Consider the following 23,137-nt stretch of genomic DNA (forward strand, 5'->3'; position numbering starts at 1 on the left):
AAATGATGAAATCAGTAAAACTTGCCGGGGAAGTTAACAAAGTAATGGATCTTGTTATATTTAATTCAGCAGCATAACACCAGGTTGAGATGGCCGAGTTGGTCTAAGGCGCCAGATTAAGGTTCTGGTCCGAAAGGGCGTGGGTTCAAATCCCACTCTCAACAATAAATGTTTTTTAAATTTTAAATTTTATTATTCTTTTCTGTTTATTTTTTATATTTTGTTTGTTTTTTCCTGTTTATTTATTTTATTTTATTTATTTTTTTCCTTTTCATAATCAATTATCTAAAAAATAATTAATATATTACTCTTTTACTCTTTTAATAATTCAATGCCCTAAATTCTTTTGTATTTAAACATATATGAACACAAAAATAAACTGGATTTTATTTGTTGTTAAATGGTTTCTTAATTTCTGAACAAAAAATACATATAGACCGCCTCATCTAAAACCTAATTAGATTTTACTACCTCCAGTTTCTAATATAATAGTTAATTTGACATTTAATTTGATTCTAAATATAAGACTAATTTATTTTGTTTCTTATATTTATCTATTTTTTCAAAGTAATCCTAGTAATTACACATGTTAAAAGTCTCATCAAGTGGTAAATCTATCTAATACACATGATTAGCAAGGGTATTTTAGAAAAAAAATACTTATTTGTTACAAATAACTAACTTAGCTAATTTTCTTAATTTACTCAAATCAATCAATTAAGTCTTATATTAAGGACCATAATGATATCAAAGCTAGGTTAATTTGAATAATCTTGTTTCTTGTGCTTAACTCATATATAAACCCTTATGAAAATACTACAATGTACTACTTTCGCTTCCTAGCTCAGTTGACTAATTTGAAAAGATTAAGGAAATTAAATAAATTATTTTAAAGTATTATATTTATTTGTTTTTTTAAAAAATTTGCCTTATTTATAAAATGATATATAATATAAGACATAGTTAACTAATTTGGATAAATTAAAAAATTTATTTTGTAATATTATATTTATCGTTTTTCTTGAAAACAATTTGCCTGACTTATAGCTTGGCATATAATCTAGTGATAGATATAACTATTTTAGAGATATCATGTAATATGTGCTATAATTAAATAATTTTTTTAAAATTTTTAATTTTCTCAAATTAATTAATTGGGTTTTATATTAAAAATTGAAGGTAGTATATAACTCAATACATTTGTATATATATACAGCCTCTGGTCCTTAATATAAAAGTTAGTCGAAGGTTAAATTTAGTCTAAGATAAAATATCTAAATCAACTTTATCTCTCAAATTTATAATGATTTCTCTAAAATATTACTATTGATTGTAAGAGTTCCACCAATTCATAGTTTTGTTGCACATGATTAAATATAATAGTTTAGAAAAATCAATATACATTTATTATAACCAACTAACTTACTCAATCTTTCAAAATTAGATATCTAACTTTTATATATAGCATAAGAAACAAAATAAAATGCTGGATTGTATGCTGTCATACGGGTTGCTTATATCAAAGCCATACAAGATATGTATGAGAGGGTAACTACCAGTATAAGGACGCCTGGAGGTGAGACAAAGGACTTCCCTATTCAGACTGGCCTACATCAGGGATTCTCTTTGAGTCCGTACTTGTTCAACATTGTTCTGGATGTTCTAACTGAACCTATTCAAGAAAAAATCCCTAAGTTCATGCTTTTCGAGGATGATATAGTTCTCATAGCGGAATCAAAAGAAGAGATTAACACTAGATTGGAGTTATGGAGAAGGACTTTGGAGTCAAAAGGTTTCTGCTTGAGCAAGAACAAAACAGAATATATGCATTGTGGTTTTGGGGGGAGGCAAGGCAATGGGGATTTGGAGGTGAAGATGGGGGAGCAAATCATTCCTCAAGTATCAAAGTTTAAATACCTAGGATGCATTATACAGGAGGATGGAGAAATTGATGGAGACGTTTCTCATAGAATACAAACTGGCTGGTTAAAGTGGAGGAAAGCTACCAGAGTTATTTGCGATAAGAAGGTACCTGAGAAACTTAAAGGAAAATTTTATCGGACTGCTATAAGACCGTCTATGTTGTATGGTAGTGAATGTTGGGCAATAAAGGGAAAACAAGAGCACAAAGTTAGGGTAGCAAAAATGAGGATGTTGAGATAGATGCATGGTCAGACAAAAAAAGATAGGATTCAAAATGAAAATATCAGAGCAAGAGTTGGTGTGGCACCTATCCAAGAGAAAATGGTTGAAAATTGCTTAAGATGGTTTGGACATGTGCAGAGAAGGCCATTGGAGGCCCCGGTGAGGAGGGTAGATCAGACAAGATGGAGTCCCATAAAAAGGAACAGAGAAAGACCAAGAAGAACGCTTAATGAGGTCATTGAACGAGACCTCATAGTCAATAACATATCTAAGGACTGGGTTGTTGACAGAACACGATGGCGTCATGTGATTCATATAGCCGACCCCACCTAATGGGATAAGGCTTGTTGTTGTTGTTGATTGTATGCTGTCGTACTCTTGCAGAATAGGCATGGAATCAAACATGTCATTGGCTGTAATGTGAAGTCTTACAGGCTAAAATTTTGTCATCTTTCCATTGCGGGCGTGTTCTTCTGAAGCATCCTCGTGGGAATCCACTGATTAACAGTTCACATGCCTTAATTATTTCACATGACTATATAAAATCTGATGTTTGATTTCGGTAAACACATAAGACAAACCGAAACCCCATAATCTTGCCTTCAATTCACGTGCTTTCAAAAGCTCCTGAGCTCGCCCGTGATGCCATGGCCCATTGAGATGGATAAATATATAAACGAAGCTTCTCTCGATATGGATTTTTTTTTTTTCAGTGATAACCCATTTGGATGCCTTTTTCTGCCCCAACGATAACCCATTTAAATGCACATAAAATTGTCTGCTTTATATAACATCGAGACACATTTAAATTATCCATTTGGATTAGTTGTAGATGGTTTTGCACTCTACAAAATAAATATAAAAAGGAACTTCATCTTGAAAAGTGTAAAAATATTTATTTTAAGCTGATCCAAACAACTAAATATAAACCACATCAATATCTAATATTTAGGTGTCAGGGACAAATTTATTTAATTAAAAAAACTAAAAGTCAAGGTTCACATTTTTTTATAATAAGTTTGAATCCATTCAACCCGACTTTTTTGTTGTTGGAAGAATCCAAAAAAACTACATTTAAATTTAAAATTTTAAATTAGTCTTGTTTACTATACCTTAATAACAATTAACAATATTTAAAAAAAAATAACAATACATTTTTGTAGTCATTTATTTGAAATTTGAATTTGTAGAAGTATTTTTTTTAGAATTTTTTTTATTTCATTTCTTATTTCCCTGTGGAAAGAGACAAAGCACCTCTACATTGATTCTATATAAACCAAACAGTTCTCCACTATTGTCACATGCAAGGGAGGCAGTTAAATAGAGCTTGGAAACTACAGAGCCTAGGGATGGCAGGATTGAGCAAGAAGCTTGTGGTTGTGGGGCTGGTTTTGGCTCTGGCCATTATAATGGGGTCAGATCCCACAATGGTGAGTGCTGATGACGGCGTCTTGTGTGGGGTGAGTGCACAAGGGCTGATGGACTGCCGGCCGTCGGTGAGCGGCGATGAGCCTCAGGTGCCGCCGACTTCCGACTGCTGCTCTGCCCTCTCCGGCGCGGACCTTAAATGCCTCTGCCGTCTCAAAAACCAAAGGACTCTCCTCAGATTCTATAACATTGATCCTAAACAAGCCATGGCTCTCCCTGCTCTGTGCAAGATTGTGGACCATGCTTGGCATTGCTGATGATGACCAAGTGACCAACTCAGTTATTGTTTTTTCTCTGCTCATGATTTGGATTGTGGATCTGTTTGGTTTTGATTTTTCAAAATCAGCAAGTGTACTTCTTCAGTAATCATCTTAATTAATGAAGATAATAAAGTTGTTACGAGATAAGAGTTTATTATTGTCACGAACGTGATAAATGGCAAGTCCAGGCCTTGTTGTGACTCTGTCCATGTACACTCTGGTGCATGTTATGTTGTTTTGTTCAGTTTAATTGTGATACATGAATGGAGATTTCATTCAAAATCTGATCTACTCTGGCTTCTTTTACGTTACTATGGAAAGGATATGGAACTCTGCGTCTTTTCCCTCGGCCTGAGCTATAGTCTAGCGCTGAAGGAGGGGGGGGGGGAGGGCTCCAGTCTGGCTGTTTGGGGGGGGAAAAATGCTTCGCTCCATCATGCTTTGCTAATTATGGGGCTGTTTGAGTATTATAGTCCAATAGTACTAAATTTCCCCAAAATCTTCTTTAAATGCAAAGTTATAAGTTGAAACTCTTGAAAATACTTTGGGAGTGTGTAAAAAACCAATGTTTCGATCTAATCCAATCTAACTCGAGATAGTTTGATTCAGTCCATTTTAGTCTAAATAAACTATATAATGAAATTGGACTACACTAGGTCATGTTAGATTGGGTTCTAGACCAAGTGATCAGACTATCTGGATTGGTCTAATCCAATCTAGGTATTTTTTTTATTTTCAATAATTTGTAATTTAAATGTTATCTCTAATTGTTTTTAATGTTGTTAGAGATTCTTATGTATTTAAAAGGCCAATTTTTCGGGAATTTTAGACCAAGCTTTTGATAAACTTTGATTTTCGGCTAGCCTAGCACAAACTCTTCGATATATTTCTTGCTGGAAGTATCCCTGATCTTTTAATATTTTAGGATAAGTTTTATATGATTATAGGTTTTTTTTATTGTCTATCATGTTGAAATCATGCTTTCTATAAAGAAATTAAAAAAAGAAAAAGAAAATTGGAGTTCTCTACTGTCCGGACCAGTCTACTAGTTTGGTAGATCAAGTTCAATCTAACTCGGTCTCAGGTTACTACTAAGCTAGACCAAACAATAGACTACCAAATCCAATCCAATCCAACTAAAAATCAAAATAGACTTTGAGTTAGATTTTGGTCCAATCCTGTTGGTTCATCGTGCAACCCCACTTATAAGTACTGTAGGACTTATAAATTCAAGAAATTCTCTCTCCTAATGTGTTATTTTTTTGGATTGGACTCTCCTTCTAAACTTGTTTCCATCACATAAGTGTGAAAGTTAAGGTTAAAAAAAAGCAGGGATAAAAGAAAATACTTCTAAGTATTTTTTTTTTTGGCCATGGAATAACAATAAGCCATTAAAATTTTCAAAATTCTTGCAATTAGATCTCAAGCTGAATACATTAAAATTTGAAAGCATTTTTTACAGGATCGTGTACTCTCTCTCCCTTTGTCTCGCTGAATTTCCATACTTCGTTGTGAAGGAAGGGTTATGCATTTTTCTATGAAAGCTAGACTGCAGTTACGAATCCAAATGTAAAGGAAAAGTTAATTATAATCTGTATTATCAATATACTAATATCAATAGACTATACGTGAAAATTGCGTCCCGGTTCAAACTCATCCAAAAGTATTCAATAATCAATGCCAGCAGAATTACAATTAGATAATACATTAGTTAGATAAACAAGCTTTCATCCTTCTGACAAAAAAAAAAAAACAAGCTTTCATCAATCTTAGGAGCTTAACCTATCGTCTGGCATCCCAGTGATGCGGTTCTTCTGTACGTGGGAGCTACTAAGTTAAATTACAATCACTGAACTAAACGGGGACTCCCATTGTTACAAAGTACCAGATCATAACTTTCATTATTTAACTTTAAAGGGAATTACTGTATTCAGTTCTTAATATAAGAATTAGTTTGATTTTTAATTTGGGTTTAAATATAAGATTTTAATTTATTTTAGTTTTCATATTTATCTATTTTTTTCTAAAATAGTCATTGTAATAGTTGCACATATTAAATGTTCTATCAAATAATAGTTATAGTTAATGCACATGATTAATTAAAGTATTTTAGAGAAGACAACACCGATTTATCACGAATAATTAATTTAACAAATTTTTTTAATTTATTTATATTAGTCAACTATCTTTCATATTAAAGAACATAGATAGTGACTAGCATCACTCACTATCATAATTTTTTTAGTTGTGCAATTTTACTCGCAGTCTTTTAAATTTGGTGTAATCCCTCCCTTTTTTATTTATTTTAAATAATCATTTTCCTTTTATTCATCTTAATAGGTAAAATTAATAATTTTGGTTCTTTTATCAAATTATTGGCAACTTTCAAGGTAATTGAATTATAGTCACATTAGGAAATTGAAACAATGGAGAAATTGCATCCAAGTTAACAGACCATGCGTAAAATTGCAGCATTAAAAAAATTAAGATGTTGAGTGTAACTCGCAAATAAAATCTTAACGGACTTTTTGTTATAAATAAAAAAGAAATATAAAAAAATAATATAAAATAATAGAGGATTAATAAAAGAGAGTATTTCTCATTTTATTCAAAAGTACTCAGTACATTATACATGACTTCTATTTATAGGCACATCTTTACAATTTTGATAGAATCTGCAGATTACATAATAATAGAATATAATTGTGGAATATAGAGATAATGGGAGATTACATAAATATAGGAGATAACTGGAGATATATGGGTATTCATAAAGACATTATTATATTCATAACACTTTTATCCTTTCTTTAATTATAAATATTAATCCATATACCCATCATATAGTAATTAATTAGGGATGATGTGGCGTTTAGAGATCGGAACAAATCAATAGATGGATTTGGTTGGGTTTGGGGTTGGCTAGAATAGGAATTCGAGAAACACTGGGGGGCACAAGTTGGTTAAGAAAATATGCAATCCTAAAATATGCACTGGTTGGCTATAATAGGCAAACCAAAACTTGATCTCTCAATAGTAATTCCGTGAGTGGTGTCAGGCCAAAAAAAAAAAAGTGAGTGGTGGTATTTTATTTCTATCTAAGTGGCCAGGCATAATTCCATTTCGTTGGCAGTGCATAATCTTAAATTCTCCCCCAATCCTAAATATAAAATCTTTTTTATAGTGTAATTTACACTGTAAAAAGAGTCTTATATTTAGAATCAGAGGAATATTATTTAGTGTGTCACACTAAATATTCTTCAATTTTAAATATAAACTTATTTTATAACGTAATTTATATTATAAAATAAATCTTATATTTAGAAAAGTCATGTCAATCCCATGTCCGAGTGTCTCACACCAAACAAGCCTTAAGTTCCCACCTTCTTGAATTTAGGGATCATGGTCACAATGATAAGCATGGTGGGAAATAATACATCCAATATTTAATATAAGAATTTATTGGATTTTTATGTTAATCTTAAATATGAGACTTTAATCTATTTTGTCATTTATATTTACCTTTTTTTAAAGTAATCCTTATAATAATAGTAGTTCTAGCTAACACACTTGATTAATAAGAATATTTTAAAAAAGATAATATCTATTTATTATTTATCCGGTTCTAAATATAAGACCAATTTAACTACAATATCTATTTAGTGTAACTACAAAATGAGTTTTATATTTAGGATTTAAGAAATATAAATAACCAATTTAACTAATTTCTTAATCTATTTAAATTAATTAACTAGTTTTTATATTAAAATGAGAAGGTAGTAGGAGATACACTATTAAATCTAAGGACCTAATCCCAAATTGTGGGGAAAGAGGAGAAATATTATTAAATCCAAGGACCTAATACAAAAGCGAGTATTAGGGTTTTAAACGATAAGGTTCATGTTGCTCTGTGCACTATATATGCACAGGGGCAGACGCCCACAGGAGAAAGCGCAGCCAAGCGGCTGATTACATTTGAAGGGCTCGTAGCGAAATGTAATAATTCTGGGTTCTATTGGCAATGAGATGTTCCTCTGCCTTTTACATCGTTCCACGAATGTCTTCGATTGGCCTTCTTAATCCCAGATAAGCTTGAAGGTTGGTTTCTTCTGGTGCTTATTCTGATTCATCGGAGGCCCAAACTGATACTGGTAGTTTCGCTGATAAATGCCTGTATCTGATTATCTCGAGGCGTTTACTAGTAACTCTTACCATACATTTCTCACTTATTACTCACTATTTCCTACAATTTTATATCTTTTAACATAAAAGAAAAATGGAGGTTTTTGCTGGAACAATCTCCTTTCAAGCTCTAGTTGATGGCTTCGTGGTTTTAGGTTGAAATAGAGTCATCTTTCCCTCTTTTCTCAACAGTGCTTTGCTTTCTGGGTTCTTCTAATTTTTTTTTATTTTATACGTGCTAAACGATTTTGTGAGGGTCGCATTAAACTTGGACGGATCCGAATCAAGTAGGACAAGAACAGTTCAGTTCTTTTACTTTGTATTCATACTTTTTTCCAGAAGGTTATATGCATAGGATCTTTCCTTAACACCATTCTTGGGGAGGAATTTGGATTAGTTTTGAGGTATTTAGTTCAATACATTGTGCTTGAAGTAGCAATATGTTATCCATTTAGAGGTTTTTGTCATATGCTTTATTAACACAAAGCCAATTAGCAGAGCAAGAGCATCGATTGCAAAATTAAATGGTGCATCTTGCCTTGAAGGTTGGCAAAAGTAGCTAGCGATTCTCCGTGCCTATCAAATTGATTTTCTACTGTTTTGATAATGGCCTCGAACAAGTCGCAACATCTATTTGTGCTTGATCTTACTTGTCATCTACAGGATTGGGTCTAGTGCCAAATTGTGCGTTTCTGAAGTTTTGAAAGATAAATCGAGAAATCAAGAAACAGATTTGAATCAAAAAGACTTTGCTTAAATGATACTAATTGTTAAGTATCAAAGATCAAGCTTGAGCTTCAATTAGGGATAGACAGTTAGATTGAAAAACGACATGCTTTACTCCAATATGTGCAGCCATTTGCACCCCTTTCTCTATAACCAGGCCGGGGCCTAAGACATGAAACTCGATTTTACCAGACAAATTGAACTATGCTGCAGCCGAACAACATTCGCACTCAGACTTACCGGCTTTATTGATGATGAAACAACCATAAGTACTGACCTTGAGCGTCTATGACAGGACAATGACATGTTTGGTCGTTTAGCTTGCCTATCGTCCGGTTAAATGAGCGATCTGGATGAATAGTGATGACCCCGTAACTAAAGACAAAGAAACCAAAATTCAAGTTCTCAATTTTCTTTCTGGTTAGTTAAAATTTTGATAGAATGAACTTTGAGAACCCATTGGAATCAAAACAAATATTAGGAGTTCTTGCAATATTTACAGGATCAAGCATGGTGGAACAGTCTTTCTTGGGGTTCCCTAATTATTATCACACTTCCAGTTTCAGGTTTAACCATGTTTCTTTTCTTCCAGTTAAAACGTTAAATGATACTGCTCCTTAGCTACGCTTTAATGCCTCTCACGATCATTCAGATTAAATGCCTATTTAGTTTCACTACAAATGATGCTCCTTAGAGTCACATCTAAATGCCAAGAAATTGAGACTACTTTTTGGGTCGAGGGAGTTGGGTCGAGGGAGTTGACCCAACTTTAACATGCTGAACTGTTGATAAAAGGATAACCTTAAAGAATCCATAATTCACACGGACGCAAGTTTACAAGGTGATCATGAATTTTTCCTCTTCAGCCTGGCATAGGCCAATAATTTTTCCTCTTCAGCCCGGCATAGACCAATAGATTCAAACCACACCTCAACACGACCATTAAAAACAAAACATTGATTGGGATATGATTTTTCTTTTATTGGAGAGTACAAACAAATTTAGGAAGTGAGAGACAATTTCTTGACGGTTGTAGCCATATGCTTGCCCTGATGCTCAGCAAGGGCAAGCTCTTTATCAGTAGCTTGCCTGGTTCCATCCCCAGCAAAAACCCCAGCACCATAGGGAGACCCTCCTCTAACTGATTCCATTTCAAACATTCCAGCTCCTAATGTATATCCCACTGGAACATATATCATCCCATGATGCGCTAACTGTGTAATTGCCGTCCACCTACAACAGCAACAATAAAAGTTCTTTCTTTAAACAAAACAGTTGATGCATCACGGTTAAAATATCGGTTACAAAAATACCTATATAAATTATCCATTAACAAAATTCTCATATTAGCAGCAAGATTTTAAGTTTATACAAATGATTTGAATTTATGAGAGTGATTGTTATCTTTAATTGAGAGAAAAATTAAATGACAAGCGTTTATTTAAAATAATAAATCATGTTCACTGCTTAAACGACGCGAATGGGACACTTACGCGGTCGTTTCTTGGCCACCGCCCTGTGTGCCGGTACTCACAAAGAAGCCAGCAGGTTTTCCCGCCAGCTTCTGTTCCCTCCATAGCTGCCCCGTCGAATCGAAAAACGCCTTCATCTGCGCCGCCATGCTCCCGAACCTCGTCGGAAACCCGAATATCACCCCATCCGCCTCCACCAATTTCTCCGCCGTTGTCACCGGAACGCTATCGTCCTTCGGCGGCGCCTTCATCATCTCTAGCACTTCCTTGGGTAGCGTCTCTGCCACTCGGTACAACACGCCCTCCACTCCTTCTACCGAATCCACACCTTTCTTTATTTCCCGCGCCAGTGACTCCACGTGACCGTACATTGAGTAATACACTATGAAAACCCTCAGCTTCTTCGTTTCTGCTTCGATCGGCGCTTCTCGGACTGCGATTGTTGTCGTTTCCGTTACTCGCGATTGGGTTTCCATGCTCTCTGAAACTGGATCATTCTTCTTCGAACCATAAATGGGCGCCTTCTTCTTGCTAGGTACACACCCGCCTCCTTTCCCCATTGTTGTGATTTTTTTTACACTGAAGCAGATGTTGTTATCTGAAACTCTTAGATTTATGCTCTGCGACAATAGGACACAGAACGTAGCTTACATATAAAAAAGGAAAGATAAATTACGTAAACAAGCTTGTGTTTGACTTCATATTTATGAGCTGTTAGGATGAATTATGAAGATAATTTAAAATTTGCGCTCATGACGAGAGCGAAACGTGGCATGAATATTGGTCTTAAGAAAACTAGGCAGCCAAAGGAGACAATGGATATGGGCGAAGAATCAAAGAATATGGGATGCGGACTTACATGATGCTTTCAGCAGAAACTATAGAAAATGGAAAACTTCCTTTTCTTTGACAGATTCCAACGAATATATTTTCTTCGAAAATAGTATTATAAATTTGTAGGATATTGCAATACCTCGCTTATTGTCGTTTTCATTGACATATTCAAACATACTTAATTGAAATATGAAATAACTTATTCCAAATATGATATAGCTTTTATGATTTTTAAACTCCTAATTTCCATGCAATTATTGTCTTGTTAAGACCTCTAATTCGCAGACGTAGGATTGTGTAGCAGTACTTATCTATACCTACCCCTCGCCACATCAAACGTAGTTGCTTCCGGGGGACCAAATTTCACCTTAGCAAACCCAAATTTTAAGAAGGAATATGTTGCCTCATCTTTGAACCAGTCCGCATTGCAATTGGTAAATATCTATTCATAAGAATTACTAGCACAAATCAGATTCAATGACGCTGCGTTTAAGCCACTCGATCATGTTAATCCTTGTTGGTTAAGTAGAAATTATCAATGGTACAAATCGGAAGCCTAATTTTCTCTAAGTTAAAGTCTCGTGGTCAACGAAAACTGCATCCCTCACAATGTCATGTCATCGCCGCGCTTTGAAGCAAATACAATTAGAGAATTCATTTTTGAAGCAATTAGCTTAGGAGCGACATCATCATGGATGTCATCAACAGACGACAAAATGATGAAAAATTATTCGTAGTTTTGAAGTTTTCAAATGTCTTGTGAACATAATTAAAGTTGATCGGCCAGTGACAACTGTTTTCTAATCAGAAATCCCGAATGAAAGATCTAAAACGTGTGCTAGTAGCTTCATTTCTCTGTTTTCTTTATGTTTTCGACATTATGTTTGGCGGAGACTGGTGTGTTTAACAGTCAATTGTATTTTAATGTCTAATAATTGCTGGTAATTATTTATGATAAGTTTCGACGATATTGTTACCAGTGGCAAAAGGACAAAAAGAAAAAAGATACTATTTAGACATTGTTGATGTGCGCTTGTATTGTTAGGTTGATGTTTTTCTCGATATTACGAATTATTTTATAAATTTCTCCTCATTAATCTAATGTGCTATTATTTAGCTCTAAGTGCTTAATAGGATTTTGATTTTTTTTAATATTATATCAAAGTACATTTGTACACGATAGGAAATACAGGAAACTATTGTTTGACCATGACGAATATAAATTTTTGTAATAATTGGTAAGTTCATATGTTTTCTGTTCTTATGAATTGGACCGATTCTCTTCGGTTTGCTTAGAAGGTGGGAAAATATTCCGGTTCTTGGCATGTTAAAATTATACTAGTAGTTGCTAGAGATATTTACTTTGTCTTGTAATTTTACATGAATAGATAAATTGCAGCCAAGTCTTAGGTTAAGGAGAAAAATTTGTTTTAAAATGTCTAGTGAACAGGTCAAAGCTTGTGGAGTTAAAAATGGAAATATAGCTCAAATTCGTCACCTCAGTATATTTGTTAAAGTCCAGGAATCGACAGTATGTAATAGCTTAACCACAATCATCTTATTTGGGAATCCAAGTACATAATGCTGCATCTCAAAAACATAGCAAGTGAAATTTGTTCCGTGGTTTTTGCTAATATGTTTAACTTCTTTGTTGTTTGTACTTCTTTATTAGTCTTCTGAGTTTTGACAGCTTGGTGCTGTTATTTTATTCTTTGTTTTACGCTGTGATCGAAGTGCTCCTCGCTTTGCACTGTCTTTGAACAAAATGGGCGTCATATGTGTAGCTTAACTTATTGTAGACATATCTAAGCTTGCCGTGATCATCCACTTACTTCACATTTCCACGAAGAGTTGTTTTTGTCATTGAGCCTGCGCAGAACTTGCACAGAAATACATCCCGCAAGTTCTTCACCAGACAAGGCCAGAATTAGCCAGGAGGAGCCATTGAGCTCAAACAATGAAAAGAGATTTTGACAGAAAATTCTGCACCCCTAGAGGAAAGAACGTTTACTTCATTTAACAGTGGTTCCAATTTCCTAGAAAGAGAACTAAATAGAATTTCATCCTTCCTTGCGTGAACTCTTTCTTGACTTCCATGCTCGTAGGAAACTTCTATTTCGAGAGTGTTGAATTAATGGAGACTTGGATTCTTTCCTCTGGAGCTTCTGGGGCCTCGATATTGATGACAGACAACTAAAAGCGGTTTTCTTCTTATTTTCACGCCCTTCAAAGTTGGGATCCTCTTGAGAGGTCGAAGTTTTGAGGGCATCAGGGAGTAAGCAGTTACATACAGAACCTACAAGGATGACATAGAACAATGAATCAGGTATTGAATTCAAGAATAATTTCTGAGATGCCTGTGATGTGTTTACTGATAGAAAACAATGCAATTGAAAGTTTTAACATTAAAATGGATAGTGTGTGAATGCATGTCTTGTACCTAATCTCGCAAGGCGATTGACCCATTTAGGTATTGAATTTCCTGTGAGCCTTTGGCATATATCCGCACAGAAATGGTTGCAGTTCTTGATCATTAAGTGATAAGTATTACCGTGGTAGTTAGCTGACTGATGCTCCATGAATTCTCTAATCTTGAATGGATTCATATTCGTCGTTCCCATGAATATTGACTTCCTAAACTTGAATCCTGGGCACTGCCGAGGTTCAACCTCAAAGACACCGCTAGTAGGACAATCATGGGCTCCAAAGGAATACTCCACTCCATAGACTGAGGCATTATGACAATTTCAGAAAATATTGATGGCATCCAGATAATTTTTTTTTTTGACATTTAAGTCATAAGGGGAAGAATAGGTGCAACAAAACCTAATTTGAGTGCCCAAGGGTGATATGAGAAATTTTATTTCCAAACAAAGTCTGAAGATGTGATTTAGGGAAAAAGAGAAGTTGCTTATGTGTCAATGATAAATACAAGCACAGACAGGCTACTATAATGAGCTTGACATATGAGCCATGAAAGTCAAAAGCTGGATAGATAGAGGGCTGGAAAGTAAAGCCCTTCCTTTAGGAGTAGAATTATGATGTAAATTCTACCTAGTGTAGTTTGAATCAACATCTTGGTGCATACTTTTGCCAAAAAATAATAATTTTGGAAGTTATTTAAGGAGGCTTTGAATGTTTACTGACCTTCAACCCCAGTGTGAAAAACACCAAGGCCTGCCCAGTACAAGTAACCATTTGCGGGTGTCAAATCATACACATTGAGATAGACAGGAACATTCTCTGGATCGTCGTCAACCGATTTCACCTTTTGGAATATGCAAAAGCGGGGTTCTGACTTTTTAAGGACATGAAGGTGCATAACAGATGGCCAGCCATCGTTCTCTGCTCCGGTTTTCATGCTAAAAATGAACCCGGGAAGCACTCAATACCTATTTCCAATCTGTATATATCAACATGAACACTGAGCATAAATCATCTGCATTAAGTACCATTCAACAGAAAAGAACATAAAAAAAAAAAGAGGCACGAAATTTCTCTGTGAAAATATTCATTGCATCAATCTAGGTTGTGAACCGATAATGATGTGTGCACACTTGAAATATAACATAATGTAAACAGGGAAAAATTATGAATTATTATCATGTTTTCCGTTGTGTCTTAACTTAGATTTTCTAAGGCAACAAAGCCTTAAATCGATCGTCCAAGGAATTTCAGATCAAGCTTTGTAGATAATACAGCAGTAGCCCAATTCCCCTGCGATAACCCTTCCTTAGGAATCATTCCCTGCTTTACTGATTCCTTCATTTCCTTTGTTTATATCAGACAAGAGCAAGAAGACATATCTGGCTTGCATCATGATTTGTTCCACTGCTCTGTGTATAACATTTGAGCTATTTCCTTCAAGGTGCAGACTGCAGGACAAAGGCCCCCAAATATGACTCGCGCAATATTTGATGGATTCATCATCGCAAATATAGATCATTTTAAACAGGAACTTGTTACATATTCTAGGAAGAGCTCAAACCTGTTCCTTGCACATAATCCAGGGGCATAAGATTGCTACTTGTAGATGTAGATGGAGAGAAGGGGGGAGGAAAGCACTTGGAAAATGTATTTTGTAGCAGGGAACTCAATAAACGCGTAAGGGTACATAACAATGATTTGAGCCCCGTCCAATTTGTGGTGGTCGGATCAACTAACTAGTTGCATTTAGAATGAAGCCCCTATTAGCATTACATGTTAACTTTCTCTACTTTTGAATTAGTCCTTTATTGTTATTTAATTTTTTTCCTAGCATTAAGTAATCTTATTGTTTCAATTTAATTTGTTAACTTCGCTTCAAATGTTACTTTCATTTCCTGGTTTCATGTTACTACCTCCGGTATTAATTATAAAATCTTGTTTGTACTCTACTAACAATGTCTTATAATTAGTATTGGAGGTAGTATTTTAATTGGGTGTCTTAGCTTACAAAAAAAAAAAAATCAATGCTGTAACAAAGTCGTTGCTCAAGTCTCTTGTTCCCTTTCAATTTATGTGTCTGCTGTCCCCTCGTACATGAAAATCATCGTTCATATCTTAAGATTACAAATTAGGCACGCTCTCTCTTAAATCTAAATCAGCAGCATAAATGTCAATGACTTTGTCTTCCTCTTGAGGTGGATTTGGAGGAATGCTTTATTATTCATTTCAAAGAACAGGAGATATTCTAACATCCTACATTAATGTGACAACCAAAGTCACAGAAATACAAACAATCCCATTGACAGCCTAGAATCTACAGCCACATGTCTAACATGGAAAGAAGGAATTCTATAAGAACATTGATGGCCAAAAGAGGAAAATTCCTGGGAATGGCAAATAAAAATGGGATTGAAAGGCGAGAGACGAACCTTTGCAATCAAAGGGCGGCCGGAAGAGAGTGGGGTGAATGGTTGTCATGGAGGAGAGACGGCGGTGGCGGTGATCCCAGAATGGAACAATGTGTGTGCTTTGGAGTCACACATTGTCCATTGACCCCTCTCTTCCGACGCCGAGGCCCCAGCACTTCTGAAGTTGGCCCCCGATGTCATGGCATAAACAAGCCATTGCTTCCTCATGAAATTGTGAATTATAAATTATAATTAATTAAACCCCAAAATTTCCCTATAATTTCTCCCCTTCCACTCCAATAAAAGCGTTTTTCAGTTAAAATAAATTACTCCTCCGATTCTTAATATAAGAGCTATTTAACTAATTTTTATTAGATTAAGGAAGTTAGGTAAGTTAGTTAATTATAAGAAATATGACATTTTTTTTCTAAAACACTATAATCATTTTTCTTAATATCTTCTCTTCCTCTTTTACTTGATTATGATTGATGGAGTATCTATGGGAGGAATTTAAGAAAAATTGATAAATATAAGAAATATGTCTTATGTTTAAGACTAAAATTAACTTAATAATTAAGTCCTATACTAAAGACCGGAAGAGTACAATATACAGCACTGTTTACTTCTTTGGTTCTCTTTACTTATTTGGTTCCCTCTCTGTTTTTTTCCCCCCTCGATAAGCTTACCTCTTTGGTTCTCAATGCGACTAATTTTTCTCAATTTGTCACTTTTTTTTTTGGTCCAACAACTTGTGACATTTGGAATTGTAAGTTGATGATTTTTTTCCGCCTGTTAAGTCCATGGAGTATAAAATAAATCGTTTGTAACAAGAAATTTGTAAAACATTTTTTTGAATACAAATAATATAATAAAAATATATATATTTTTTTTTATTAATTTTTAATATATATCGTTTTTTTGGAGAAAAAGACCAAAAAATTACAAATTAACTTGGAAATGACCAGAACGTCCACTGAATTTGCAAAATATTACTTTGGTCACATAAGACCAAATTGACATTATCATGTCAAATGAAAAGATCAAATTACCCTTCATTTTATTTATTGTTTTTAAAATACCAAAGCCCCTACTGGCTGATAATTGGTCACCCAAGCTCTGGCGGTCAAAAACAATTTTTTTGAAAATTTTTACAACTTCAATATAACAATTAACAACTTTTATAATACCATTAACAACTTTAGTATATCAGTTAACAATAGGTTTTTCAGGAAATTTAACAATTGGTCGCTGGAGCTCTGGCGGCCAGAAATAATTTTTTTACAATTTCAGTATAATAGTTAACAACTTTTGTAACGCTATTAACAACTTCAATATATCAGTTAACAATACATTTTTCAAGAAATTCAACAATTGGTCGTCGGAGCTTCGACAGCTAGAAACAATTTTTTTGAAAATTTTTGCAGCTTCAATACAACGGTTAACAACTTTTGTAATGTTATTAACAACTTCAGTATAATAGATAACAACAAGTTTTTTGAAAAATTCAACAAACTCCGGCGGCCGGAAACAATTTTTTTGAAAATTTTTACAACTTCAGTATAACAGTTAACAATTTTTGTAACGCTATTAACAACTTCAGTATATCAGTTAACAACAGGTTTTTGAGTTCGTTAATAGCATTACTAAAGTTGTAAAAATGTTACTTTTTGAATTTCCCGAAAAACCTGTTACTAACTGCTATATTGAAGTTGTTAATAGAATTACAAAAGTTGTTAACCGTTACACTAAAGTTATAAATTTTTTTTAAAAAAAAATAGTTGTTAAAGTTATAAAAATGCCATTTTTTTGAACTTTTAAGAAAACCTGTTGTCAAAAGTCATACCAAAGTTGTTAATAGAGTTACAGAACTTGTTAATGACGTTACTGAAGTTGTAAAAATACTACTTTTTGAATTTTTTGAAAAACTTGTTGTTAATTGTTATATTGAAGTTGTTAATAACATTACAAAAGTTATTAACCGTTATACTGAAGTTATAAAATTTTTAAAAAAATTGTTTTCGGCCATTGGAGCTCTGGCGACCAATTGTTGAATTTCTCAAAAAACCTATTGTTAACTGATATACTGAAATTGTTAATAGTATTACAAAAGTTGTTAACTGTCATACTGAAGTTGTAAAAATTTTCAAAAAAATTGTTTCTAGCCGCCAGAGCTTGTTGAATTTCCTAGAAAACCTATTGTTAACTATTATATTGAAGTTGTTAATAGCGTTACAAAAGTGATTAATTGTTATACTGAAGTTGTAAAAATTTTCAAAAAAATTATTTCTAACCGCCAGAGCTCCGGTAACCAATTATCAACCGATTGCCGACGCTCCGGTGATTGCCGCCGCCGGAGCTTCAGCGACCGGCTGGCCAGTGGAAGTTTTGGTATTTTAAAAACAATAAATAAAACGAAGGGCAATTTAATCTTTTTATTTGACATGATAATATCAATTTGGTCTCATGTGACCAAAATGGCATTTTGTAAATTTAGCAGACGTTCTGGTCATTCTTAAATTAATTTGTCATTTTTTGAATGTTTTGTCTTTTTCCCTTTTCTTTTCTTTTGGGCCAAATTATATATCTCGTTTTCAAACCCGTGGGTCGTTATTCATTAGGCATAGTAATGAGTAGGCTTATATCAGATGGCATGTGAAGACGAGGAATGGCCATTTGTCAAAGTTGTGCCTAACTTCTCTTTCGCGCCACCCAGGTTTCTAATCTATTCACTTTTCTCCCTCCCTCTTTGTATGCCCTTCTTCTTTCTTTCTCTCTCAAGTTGTGAACTAGGTGAGATCCCTAGATTTACTACTTCCTAGCTTCTCTTCTAATTCGTTTTATCGCCAGTTACTCCAAGTTATTGATATTTCCAATTTTGCCTCTTACGTTTCTGCTGCACAATTCAGAAAGGCTTATCCATACTAAGCAGGCTCTTTCGTTTTTTTTTTTGGGACCGAAATACTAGGTAGGCTGAACTTTACTTTTCTAAACATATGAATCTGGATTTTTGTGTTTTCTGTCAGTTAATTCATGTAATTGATTTATCATTTTACACACATTTCAGAGCTGCAAAATACTTATCAGTGGGCGTTAGATAACCATTCTTTTAGAAATATTTGAGAATGTGACCTTCCTTCTCGTTAACTTGTTCTGAGTAGTGTTGGCAAAGTGTCTTTTCTCATATTCTATCACTTCCTTTGTTTATATTTGGCCGCACTAGATTAACTGGAAGGACATTACATTACATTCGCCCCTAAACAAGTTTTGGGACATCATACATGACCATCAGCCTTCAAAATCCATTCAGGAAAGGCTAACAGATATATGACTATGCTAACCACTTCTCGGAAACGATTAATCCCAATGCAAGCTTTAAGCCGGACTCCTTAATTTTGCCCATGTAGGAAAACACACTCGGAAAGGAATGGTAGAGGCAATTCAATGTGACTGCCTTTCTTCTTTGCTAAATGTGGATTTTAATTTTTTCCTCATTTTAGTTTGTTCTTTTTCTTTTCATTCTCTCTTGCATAGTTTACTTTCTTCTAACTATCTCTCATTCTCTAGGCGTTAGATTCAAAAAGAAATCAGTCTTATTGGCGGTACAGAGTTCATGTGAATTTTGAGCTCTGATGGGGACAGAAGAATCCAACAAAAGTACTAAACCCAGCAAAACTATGGTGGTTCAGGATGTCCGTAAATTGCTTTGAATTGTCTCATTTAAATTTCTCTGCCTGCAATATGATGATTTCTAATTCTTATGTTCTCTACCTTTTTTTCTTCATTTCAATTCATATTTTATGACAGGAAACTGAAAACAAACCTTTGCAGCCGCTTTGGTATACTTCTATACAGGTCTCAAAAATTTATGTATTTATTTATTTGCATGGGTTTATATCGATATTTGGTTCCTGTATGTCTGTGCTTCTCATGTGGAAACTATTAACACTCTGAACGACTTTGAAATAGGGATATCATTATCCTATGCCTGCACCAACACCTATTATAAATTCACATGCAGCTGCAGCCGGTTCTTACTATTATCCCCACATTTGGCCAAACCAGGTAGTAATTTGCTTATTCATGATTCTTTCTGCAAATTGCTTGCTTTGATTATTATGAAGGAGCAAATCATGAGATTGCTTTTTCATTGTTTTTAATCATCTGGTGCAGACTTTCTGCAGTCCCCTTAAATATGACCCTCTGCATGATCCCAGCGGGCTCAAGGATCATCCAATTGTTTCCGGGGTAACTTGCTAAATATTCCATGTTATTATGCTTTCTATATTTTTTCTATTTTAATGAAATTCACATGGCCAGTTGCTCTAGAATTATTGTTTCCCCCCTTTTCTTTATGCTAACAGACGAAATTTGGCATTAACCATTACTTGAATTCCATTTTCCTGGAAAGTTTATCTGCTTATATTCGTTGAGTAATGCATATGACAAAGTTAGTTTTTCATTCTGCTCAGGGCTCTGCTTCAACATTTTCAGATAAAGTACAAAGGACTTTCAGTGGAGAGAACGTGGATTTGACAAAAGCATGTGAAGGGAACTTACAACCTAGAAGTTCTGTCCTTAAGGAATTAAGAGAAAATGGAAATGAATCATCAATTTCCAAAAATGAGCAAGATAGAGGGACATGGAGGTACTGTTTGCTTTATTCACCAAGCGTCCTCATCACATTTTTCCAAACTTAATTGCAAATTATCTGTTTATAGTGCTACAAATGGAAGCATGGGATCGTCAGATGAAGGTCATGACACTGACAATGTATGTGAAACTTATTACGTATTTAAATTCAACATACCTCTGAACAAGTAATATATTACCCATCACCAGTTTTGAATTATGATAGACTTTCAAATGTAGTATGAAAAATTGGCCATTCTGCTGTATAGTTCAAGATTTTTAGAATATCTTAACCAGAAGGTTTAATGCTATCCCTCTTCTGCAGGGTTTCCCTTCAAGTAGAGAGCAGCAATGTAACATGATGCTTGCAAATAGTATGTTTGAAATTGATGCATTTTTATTTTTTTGTCATTGAAATATCAGAATACATAGTCTGATGATCATGAAATTTGAACAGGGGACCTTACACAGAATGGGGCTAGAATAGAAAATGGTAATGCAATTCACGTGAACAAAGAATCTGCGTCACAGCAATTTGCGGTGAATTCAAGTGAACCAAATCTGAATTCAGAAACTAACCTCAATACATCTGGGCCAATTCATGGACTTGCAAAACTGGTACTACAAACTTCTCTGGTTTACGTCATTTATTATTGACTTTTAACTGTTACCATAAACTTTTATGGTCTTACTGCCTTGATGGTGAATACTTGGCATTAATGGGATCTCTTGGTCAGATTGCTCTTTTTTTTTTTAAGTCTCAGAAATGCTTTTTTATTTCCTGCTGAGCTGTATATGTTGTGGCAGGAAGAAGATGAAATAAGAAAAGAAAGAAAAAGGCAATTAAATAGGGAATCAGCCAGGAGATCAAGGATGCGTAGGCAGGTATGCATATGTGTTAAATATTGATGGAAGTGGCTTTATTTGTATAGACACATACATCACATATACTCTTGAAAGTCAACTTTTTCAATAAAAAATTATGCCATACTCTGTATTGGGTAATTGATCAAAATGCCAAGCTATTTTTCATTTTCTTTATTGACAATGATTTAGAGCTCTAGCCGCAGCAGTGAAGTTATTTTTCTGAAGAATGAACTTGTAAGTTCAACCTAGTCAACTTCATGCATCTAGAACCGCTGAAACGTTTCTATTTTATTGAGAACATGATGGATTCACAAGTAGTTCACTAGATAGGCAAACAAAAGCTCATTCTGGATGACTACTTTAGAAGTGGTTGCTTTAGCTGTGCTTCTCTCTGTTTCCTTCTGGAAATAGATTATATTTTCATTGAAACACTCTCCATCCTCTTATTGCCGATGTTCCATTAGATAATTTATTATTTCTATTTCTTGACAGCAAGAATGTGATGAGCTACGTAAAATCATGGATGATCTTGTGAAGAAGAATTCCTTGCTGAAGGACAAGCTTGTGAGCCTTTCTGAAGACTGTCTAGAGCTCAATAATGAAAACGACTACATAGAGGTGTGCCATCTAAACCACATCTGTTAGTCATTCGCTCATTAACTAGTGATTCTCAATATGATTGAAGTACATAAGGCCATGCCTCCCTTTCTATCATTCTTTCCGTAAAGAAAAGCTATTCTTTCAAGCACCCTGGGGTTGCTTGTTGCCAGAAAATCAGAGTGTTCTTGTCTTATTTGCGCGAATTGAGCATTCAACGTGCATGAAACACCAATATGCAACCGTAACTTGATTCTATTTGCTCTGTCAGTGGGATTCACTTTGTTTCCGTGTGGAAAAGACGGAAATGAGGATAGATTTCATCCCTTTTTAACTATTTAGAGTTCCGAGTTACATTTACAACTTCCTTCCGTAGCCAAAAATCCCATTACACCAGGTGCTCGAAATTTTCTTTTAAGAGTTCACGATTTGCTATATGGATGTTTAACAGATCTGTAATCTGGACGCCCCCTCGCCAATTTGGTCCGCTTTCTTAACAATGAGGTTCACTTTTTATTTGGAAAATTATTCACAAGGACCAAATTCAGAAACTATTCTTAAGGATCAAAAGACTGAAACATTGAAAATTTACAAGTTTTTGTTATTCTGTTTTGACTTTTGCCAGCTAATCTCTGATATTAGTCATTGGTCTGGCGTATTAACAGGAAGAGATCACCAAGATGTATGGGACAGAATCAATTGCCGATCTTATAGCCATGAGGCCTGGCGGAGTAACTCGTTGAGATATGTTTAGCCACAACCGTTTGCTGATTTCGTAGCCACTAAGTCTACTTAACTCGGTTGATGGTAGAAGCTAACATAACAGTTCACGAAGCAAGTCTAAGAACTTTCTAGAATTCTTCATTTGACATTAGAAGCCAATTTGAACTATATTTAAGTCGTTTTGAGTTATACAGTGTCTCAAAATAACGTTATTGTGAACGAAATCCCACTATCGGAACTTCGAGGAATCAGAGATAATCCTGGGTAAATGGGGTCAACAAGAATGATCAAGGTTAGACCACGACAAGCTCGAGATCTCTTCATTCCGGAATATTTGTTTGGTACGGTACATAAAATGAGATGAAATGTAACGGGTAATAATTTTTAAAATTTAGTAAATGGAAATTATTAAATAATAATCATAAACAATATGAAAATC

At 34.5% G+C, this 23,137-nt stretch overlaps 4 protein-coding genes and 3 non-coding genes across 8 annotated transcripts; 5 read left to right on the plus strand and 2 right to left on the minus strand.

Moving 5' to 3' along the window:
* The first annotated feature begins 83 nt into the window (after nucleotides 1-83).
* On the plus strand, nucleotides 84-164 carry TRNAL-AAG (transfer RNA leucine (anticodon AAG)). Its single transcript has one exon. It is a non-coding gene; the product is annotated as a tRNA-Leu (tRNA).
* Nucleotides 165-3,494: 3,330 nt separating this feature from the next.
* On the plus strand, nucleotides 3,495-3,830 carry LOC114733766 (putative lipid-transfer protein DIR1). The gene has a single exon (XM_028921262.1). It carries the CDS (start codon nucleotides 3,495-3,497, stop codon nucleotides 3,828-3,830), a length of 336 nt encoding a protein of 111 aa, XP_028777095.1.
* Nucleotides 3,831-7,912: 4,082 nt separating this feature from the next.
* Nucleotides 7,913-8,054, plus strand: LOC114733788 (small nucleolar RNA snoR83). The gene has a single exon (XR_003739100.1). It is a non-coding gene; the product is annotated as a small nucleolar RNA snoR83 (small nucleolar RNA).
* Nucleotides 8,055-8,512: 458 nt separating this feature from the next.
* LOC114733787 (small nucleolar RNA snoR86) lies at nucleotides 8,513-8,646 on the plus strand. The gene has a single exon (XR_003739099.1). It is a non-coding gene; the product is annotated as a small nucleolar RNA snoR86 (small nucleolar RNA).
* Nucleotides 8,647-9,579: 933 nt separating this feature from the next.
* LOC114733743 (probable NAD(P)H dehydrogenase (quinone) FQR1-like 1) lies at nucleotides 9,580-10,963 on the minus strand. The gene is made up of 2 exons (XM_028921239.1): nucleotides 10,235-10,963; nucleotides 9,580-9,974 (listed from the first exon to the last, which is right to left on the minus strand). The coding sequence occupies exons 1-2, from the start codon at nucleotides 10,771-10,773 to the stop codon at nucleotides 9,743-9,745; spliced, it is 771 nt and encodes a 256-aa protein (XP_028777072.1). The 5' UTR covers nucleotides 10,774-10,963; the 3' UTR covers nucleotides 9,580-9,742.
* Nucleotides 10,964-13,107: 2,144 nt separating this feature from the next.
* On the minus strand, nucleotides 13,108-16,055 carry LOC114733767 (deSI-like protein At4g17486). Its single transcript, XM_028921264.1, has 4 exons — nucleotides 15,904-16,055; nucleotides 14,195-14,450; nucleotides 13,488-13,775; nucleotides 13,108-13,343 (listed from the first exon to the last, which is right to left on the minus strand). The coding sequence occupies exons 2-4, from the start codon at nucleotides 14,406-14,408 to the stop codon at nucleotides 13,108-13,110; spliced, it is 738 nt and encodes a 245-aa protein (XP_028777097.1). The 5' UTR covers nucleotides 14,409-14,450; nucleotides 15,904-16,055.
* A 2,563-nt stretch (nucleotides 16,056-18,618) lies between these two features.
* On the plus strand, nucleotides 18,619-22,946 carry LOC114733777 (G-box-binding factor 1-like). Of its 2 annotated transcripts, XM_028921271.1 has the most exons (13): nucleotides 18,658-18,672; nucleotides 18,789-18,847; nucleotides 19,447-19,571; nucleotides 19,687-19,734; nucleotides 19,849-19,944; nucleotides 20,053-20,127; nucleotides 20,352-20,527; nucleotides 20,601-20,652; nucleotides 20,837-20,885; nucleotides 20,969-21,129; nucleotides 21,319-21,396; nucleotides 21,871-21,996; nucleotides 22,641-22,946. In XM_028921271.1, the coding sequence occupies exons 3-13, from the start codon at nucleotides 19,512-19,514 to the stop codon at nucleotides 22,716-22,718; spliced, it is 999 nt and encodes a 332-aa protein (XP_028777104.1). In that variant the 5' UTR covers nucleotides 18,658-18,672; nucleotides 18,789-18,847; nucleotides 19,447-19,511; the 3' UTR covers nucleotides 22,719-22,946. The 2 variants fall into 2 exon arrangements, with proteins under 2 accessions (XP_028777106.1, XP_028777104.1); XM_028921273.1 differs by having other exon boundaries at nucleotides 18,619-18,847; nucleotides 19,454-19,571.
* The last annotated feature ends 191 nt before the right edge of the window (nucleotides 22,947-23,137 follow it).

This window comes from Neltuma alba, unplaced genomic scaffold, assembly GCF_004799145.2.
Source record: "Neltuma alba isolate B1F8T4 unplaced genomic scaffold, ASM479914v2 tig00013031_pilon, whole genome shotgun sequence".
In the NCBI taxonomy this organism is placed as follows: Eukaryota; Viridiplantae; Streptophyta; class Magnoliopsida; order Fabales; family Fabaceae; genus Neltuma; species Neltuma alba.